This window comes from Anopheles darlingi, chromosome 2, assembly GCF_943734745.1.
Source record: "Anopheles darlingi chromosome 2, idAnoDarlMG_H_01, whole genome shotgun sequence".
NCBI classification, from domain to species: Eukaryota; Metazoa; Arthropoda; class Insecta; order Diptera; family Culicidae; genus Anopheles; species Anopheles darlingi.
In genome coordinates this window covers 32,524,403-32,531,153 of record NC_064874.1, presented here as the reverse complement: position 1 = coordinate 32,531,153, position 6,751 = coordinate 32,524,403, and the positions used below count along the sequence as shown (strand labels likewise).

General features: G+C 50.0%; 1 protein-coding gene across 1 annotated transcript in view; it reads right to left on the bottom strand.

Annotated features, from left to right (window-relative positions):
* Positions 1–1,283: 1,283 nt before the first annotated feature.
* LOC125950589 (cyclin-G-associated kinase) overlaps positions 1,284–6,751 on the bottom strand; it is a 5,984-nt gene continuing 516 nt past the window's right edge. The window contains exons 1-5 of the mRNA XM_049678723.1: positions 6,674–6,751; positions 5,945–6,318; positions 2,698–5,862; positions 2,443–2,604; positions 1,284–2,358 (exon numbers count right to left, since the gene is read on the bottom strand). The exon at positions 6,674–6,751 is cut by the window's right edge and continues 516 nt beyond it. Coding sequence (XP_049534680.1) covers positions 2,248–2,358; positions 2,443–2,604; positions 2,698–5,862; positions 5,945–6,318; positions 6,674–6,751 — 3,890 coding nt within the window. The 3' untranslated portion in view covers positions 1,284–2,247. The remainder of the gene's footprint in view (positions 2,359–2,442; positions 2,605–2,697; positions 5,863–5,944; positions 6,319–6,673) is intronic.

Below are 6,751 nucleotides of genomic sequence, written 5' to 3'. Positions count from 1 at the left end.
TTGTGTAAGTGAGCAATCAACAAAAGGGGGGCGTTCGCGGAGCAGACAGGCAGGAAACGGAAACCGTGGTTATACGTAGAGCTGATAAGTTAATCTGTGCAGTTGCAACATAACCACCGTTGCCCCATCCCACATCCCATCGATAAATCGAGTCAACGTGGTTGCCTTCGCGTAGTGTGATAAGGTTTCTGCTGCAAACCGAAATGCTAAATCACAGTTTCCTCTTTTTCTAGCTGCTTATCGGGGTGTAGCGATTACCAAGTGCCGTCCCTATGTGCAGTAACATTTACGGGAACGGACCCACCCCTTCCGATTGAAGGTAAGAATTGTGAGTTTACAGCAAAACGTATCGTACCATCTTTCACGATACTATGTGTAGTAATCGCTACGCTTCTGTTTAATATTTTTTGCTGGAATTTTTGGAACGTATTTGGAAGGAATCTCGCTCGCATACAACAGTACCCAACTTTCCCCCTATTGCTACTGTTTAACCAGTAATTGCCAGTGTTGACATTAGTATATACGAATGAAATCCACTTTGACATAGCAGCTTAGCTTCTTAATAAGTTGAGTAGTTCCTGTTGTACATATTCCTTTCGACCACGGCGGCCCTCCTCGCAGGCGTTCCGTGTCAGCCTCAACATCTGCAAATAATGAGTGCATATCATTGCATCGTGTACGAGGGGTTGCACTACAATACATGCCCTTTTCTACGCCAGCCATTGCTCTATCTATCCATCCATCCAACCATCCATTCATCCCACCGCTGCATACCATGGTATCCTACGCGCTATACACACCTTACACTGTCCATTCTGACTGAGCTCTAACGACCTTTCTTAACCGCATTTTATTTACTTCACATTAGCTACATGATAGAATAAGTTACTGGCTTATATACGTACATCGCGCTAAACATTATCATCAACAACGGGATAGGAAGTAGGTTTTCTAAAATTGAACCAGGTGCAGGAGAACAGAACATTCTGTGCTGTGTTTGTGGCAATCGTCATTTCTCGCTTTGTGTCACATTTACCACCGCAATGCTCAAAATCTATTGTTCCGTTGGTAATGGTTGTTTTCGTTTTTTCCTTCGCTCTTTTATAAAATAATTCAACACAATATGGGATGAACCACTAACTCCGATAGGCTGCTAACCGATAGATAAGTAGTTGCCATCCTGTGGACAACAACTTTTACACGTACATTAAACATAGTTTCAAATTCAAACTCTTGCAAAGCATCCAACGTGTGTTTCAACCGCTATAAAACCCAAACACGAGTCCAAAGGTTAAAGTTTCCGGATGTATCATTAAGCTACTGCAACAAAACGTAAGAGTATCAGCAATACGTTTCGTAAAGGCATTTTTGAGGCATCAATCTCAAAGAAAACATTGCCGGATGGGATTTTTGAATAAAATGTTTTATACCTTCCAACGTTACAACCACATGAAATCCACATGAGCCACATGAAATCACAAAAATTTAACCGTTCCTTTCGATATCACCTTTTCCTGGGATTTTCCAATTCATTTCATCAACATCTGAATAATCCATACCTCCCTCTACCTTCATTCAAATATGTAAAGCAATCCTCATATTCAACGCAGCTGAAGAGCCCATAAATTTACTCTTATGAAATATGGAATTAAAAATACGCTATGAACTAAGTAAGAAATAGGGAAATAAAGAATGTATATGTTTATATACGTCTGTGATGCACTACAAAATGCATTTCCTGCAACAAGCGTCATAGTGGTGACCTAAGGAAAGAACAAATTATCACATGATCGTCTACCTCTAAGAGCAGTCGCGTTTCTTCTTCAGTTCCTTTGCCCTTTTACGGGTGTAATTCAACACTCGTCGATAACACGATCGATCGTCGATGTTCAACTGCCCAACGATCGACTTCGATGGTTACTTTGATTGAAAGCATTCAGGGTGGTCCAGCGAGATCCCGTTCGCTCAATTTCTCGCTCTCTTTTCGCGACACCGATCTCCTCTGATCCTCTACACACACACGCACACACTAAAGCCATTATCATAGCCCTACAAATGGGGTTGGATTGCATTGTGTTTAAAACAAAAAACAGTTTTAAAATCTCATTTTGTGGTACCTCCCTTTCAAGCCATATCAGTCCAAAGCATGTGATGAGTTGGTGTAGTAGATTAACAAACGGAACACGTTCCGTTCCTTGCCGAACTTATTTCGTACTTTCGGATCTAATCGAGAGTACGGCGGACGACCTAATTGGCGAAAAGATTCTGCTGGCTGGCATCGCTCTCGAACTCTGTCCAAGCATTGTTCAACTCCATGAAGATCAGCTTAGCCATGCTTTCATTTTCAGTACCAGTGTGCTGAAAGGAAAAACATATAGCGCTCGCAATCATCAGTATACTCTGCTCTATTACCACTTTATTCACATGGGCTTCACTACCTACCTTATCCGGATGCACAGCTAGGCAGGCTTTGCGATAAATTTTCTTTACATCCGCCGCCGTTACCAGCTGATGCATTTCGCATTTAGTCCATTTGGCACCCGGCCATAGAACGGTGTGGACGGTGCAAAGCAGTGCTCGTATGTTGCTCTTCTTACCCTCGGTCTAGTTGAAGAAATTCGAATGGGAAATAAGTAAGTACAATAACGATCTGCTGAACGAACAGCGTTTCAGGACAAACCCTTAATCGACTCTTACCCATTCCATCAGCTTCAACCGTTCTGGATCCATCTCCTTCACGAGCTCCTCCTTGCGCATATCATTGATCGTGCGTGGGCCCTGATTTTTCGAGCTGCCGAACGAGTAACCCTGCTGACCGAGAATGTCCCCGAAGATGTCTCCAGAACGGCCACCGGTCGCCCCGTTACCATTGCTACCATTACCATTGTTCGGAGTCGTACCCTTGGCCGTCGGCTCAGCAAAGTGCGACCGGCTGTAATCGGGTTGCCGTTGTGACTGGCCCTCGTTCGGGCTGCGCATCTGCTGCTGCTGATGGTTCGGTGTCGAAGGTGCTCTTGGCGATGGGTTAGCCGTACTAGCGCCACTGAAGTGATGCGTAGGACTGGAGAATTGAGTTGAACGAGGGCTCGGAGTCGTCGCTGAGGGCATCCCACCCTTACTACCCCATCCAGCACCACCGCTACCACCTCCAGCGGCATTAGCTGTTGATCCTGCAACTAACCCAGCCGTCAGATTGCCAATGTCTGCGAATGGATCTTTCGATTGCTGCGTCGCCTGTTGCTGAGACTGCTGTGCCATGGGAGTAGGAGCACTGTTGTAGAACACCTGTGGACCTACACCAGCAAAAGCATCGAACCCGAAACTATTATTTGCATTCGGTGCATTGACGTCCGTCTGCGAACCATTACTGAACGGCCCACTACCAGCCGTAGGTCCAGCCGCTGGCTGTGCAACACCACCAAAGTGATCAAAGTTCAAGTTTAATCCGTTCAGATCACTGCTAGACTTGGTGGCTGTTAGCGTTGCTCCTCCGACTGCTGGTCCAACACCCTCGAAAGCACCGAAAATGTCATCCAAGACCGCTGATTTGGTAGCAGTAGCGTTGCCAACCGTGGACTCAGTCACTGCGGTTGCAGGTGCATTGACAACCGGAGGTGATAGCCCTCCGAGAAGATCGAACGATTCCTCTACATTCGAAGGCCGTTCGACTGGGTGGTGAAGTTCCTGTTGTTGCTGCTGCTGCTCGACTACACCTGTTCCCGTTGATCCCTGACCAGATTTGTTCAGATTCAGTAGATCAGCTTCTCGATCGGCGATCACCTCGTGCGCTTCACCGTACCCTGCAACGGACCGGTGGGCAGGTTGCGGAGAAGGTGGTGCAGGGCGAGGCGGTGGTGGTTTCGCTGCACTAGCTGCTGGTTTGCTGCTCGGTTTAGTGATGAAATTATCGACATTCTCCTCGTACTCGAGCTGGGTGGCGAACAGAATCTTCGGATCACGGGATGCTTTCGTCGATCGCCATGGTGGCTGAGAAGCAGGCGGACGCTCCGAATCACCGACGAACACGCTTAACGCGACGGAAAACTTTTGCGGTACGTGCTCCAAATCCGGTACCTCATCCAGTTCCGATCGATCGTAGTTAATCAATGTTTCCTCCTCCGGAATGTAGCCCGTGTGGAACTGAAGTTGGCATATGCGGATACCTTGAGGCCGTCCTATACCACCCAGTGCGTTCCGTGCGTGGTACAAACTGATCGTCACATCACCACACACGGTCACATTCATTGCCAGAGCGATCTTGCCCTCGGACGAATGGTAAAGCCTCATTCGTTCGTAATCCTGCAGCGTACAGAACACCGTTCGATCGGCCGTTGCCACCTCCACGTACATCCGACAACCATCGCGTGCCTTCGTCATGCGCGGAACCGGTGCGACGGCTAGCGAGACGAGCGTGACCGGTTTGTAGTGCGGCAGATGCGGGATCGATCGCACTATATCCCCCAGATAGTACAGATACCGCAGTTCCGAAGGACGCATATTCGGTGGCGTTCGTCGGATCGCAAACATTTGCATCGCATCTTCTGGCTCCGTAACGAGCCCGGCATAGATCAGTAACCCGCAGACCACGGTTGCCGCCAAGGCACGACCACTATCTGGGCTTTGAATGACGACAATAGTTTTCGGGTCAGCGCTCAAAAACCCGTAGATGTCTTCCACCAGCGAGTACAGACCGGTGAGCAGCGGTGCCTTACCAGAACCCGTACTGGACGGAGGAACCGGAGCATAGATGAAACCCGCCTCGACCGTGCGCACCGGTGGTGGCATACGCGGACTACTCCGTGGCCCCAGGTTGTACACACTGAGCTTAGTCGGTTGATAGCGCGTATCCAGATACACCTTCACATCTTCGATGTTGTTCGTCCGGTATGTGGACTCGAGGCCCTCCGATGGACAGGGCATCACCAGGATGCGCTGCGTAATGTAGCTCAAATCGAGATCGGTCCGAGCAATGCTCTGCTGTACGGTTTGCATCACCTTCGAAGAGGTATCCTTCAGGTTCTTCAAGAAGCTGCCTGCTCCTCCCTTAATCGAAGAGAACAGGCCACCACCGCCCACAACACCACCTGAGCCGGCTGGTTGTCCGTACGCTGGTCCCCCGATGTGATGCGAAGGTGGTACCATGCCTCCATGCGCTGCTGCGCCACTCACTGTCACACGCACGGGATCGGGTGGTCGCTGCGGGTACTTGTTTTTGTTCAGAGTACCATCGGGTCCCACCGGAACTGCACCACCCGGTGGTGGACCAACGGTCGGTCGTGGAGGTGCCGGTCTTTCCGGTGCTGCTCCAACACCACCACCACCACCACCATTGGATACTCGATGAACCGGACTAGGTGACGGGGTCACACCGGAAGGTGGAGAGTTTAACGGTTTACCAGACAGCCCAAGCGGTGCCTTCAGTGGCCAACCTTTCGTTTCAGCAATCGCCGCCAAACGCTCCAGCACGGTTGCCGTATCGAAGCGCTGGTTCGGGTCAACCTGCAGGCACCCGCGGATCGTTTCACTGAAGCACGCGTACCGGCTATCGTTCGGGATGGTGTAGTTAGCGTTGATGATACGCAGCTTGGCCGAATCCTCGAACGGGTGCTTGCGGTAGCATAGTAGATACAGCACGCAACCAAGCGCCCACACATCCATCTTAATGCCGATCGGATAGTTTGCCCACGTGTCCAGTTGCTCCGGGGCACGGTACATGGGTGTTGTGCAGCGTGTTAACGCATCTTCCAATGTGTCCCGTTGCTGTGCATTCCAGGTTACGTCCGGTGCGTAGCTGTCGGTCGATGCGGAACCGAAATCACACAGCTTCAGCAGCCCATCGCTTCCGATCAGAAAATTCTCAATCTGTAACGCAAGAGAAACCCCATAAAGATTAGAAAAAGTGGTCGGGCGGTCGGATGTCCACATGTATGCACGTATCCATTACCTTAATATCGCGATGATTAATTGGTTTCGATTGACTGTGCAGATGTGCGACTGCTTTGGTAGCCTGATAGAACACGCGCAGTACCGTTTCAGGAGCGAGATCCTGCTCCAGGCAGTCGTACAGTGAGCCTCCCTTGCATAGCTCCGACACCAGCAGATACTCGGCCCGTCGCTGCGCGTTGGCTGTCTGCGTACGGTCGATGAAGGTGGCAGCCACAAACTTGACCACATTCGGGTGCCCGGAAACCTGCTTGTGGACGTTGATTTCCCGTATGATGTTGTTGCATTCCTCCTTGTCCGTACCGAGCAATCGCTTCAGCGCGTACTCCGTACCCGATTGTACATCCTGGGCCACGAATACATAGGCGAACCCACCTACAAAAAGAAGAAAGGGTCCCACGGCATCAAGCGACATGAAGGGAACACATAATTAGTGCTGATATCGGCCACCAACGCGTGTCTGGGAATCGATAACGGGTTAAAGGCCATAGACCACGGGCTTTGTCCTGGAAATGTTCTTTCTCCCTTCTCTCCTTGACTTTTGTCTCTTGCTCGACAAAGGGCACATTGAACAGACGCGACAGCAGCATCACCACCAACGCATAACAGCTGCCCAGGCGCCCGTACTGCCCGTCTGCTCATTTTGCCACTATCGTATATCCAGCTCCGAGACAGACGGAGAGATAAGAGGGAATCTGGAAAACCAGCACCAGCAGCAGCAATTACTAACCTTCCGCTATGACACGCTTGATACGCAACTTCACATTCGCCACCTCAACCGTTTGTCCCACGAATTCGTTGTCCAGCC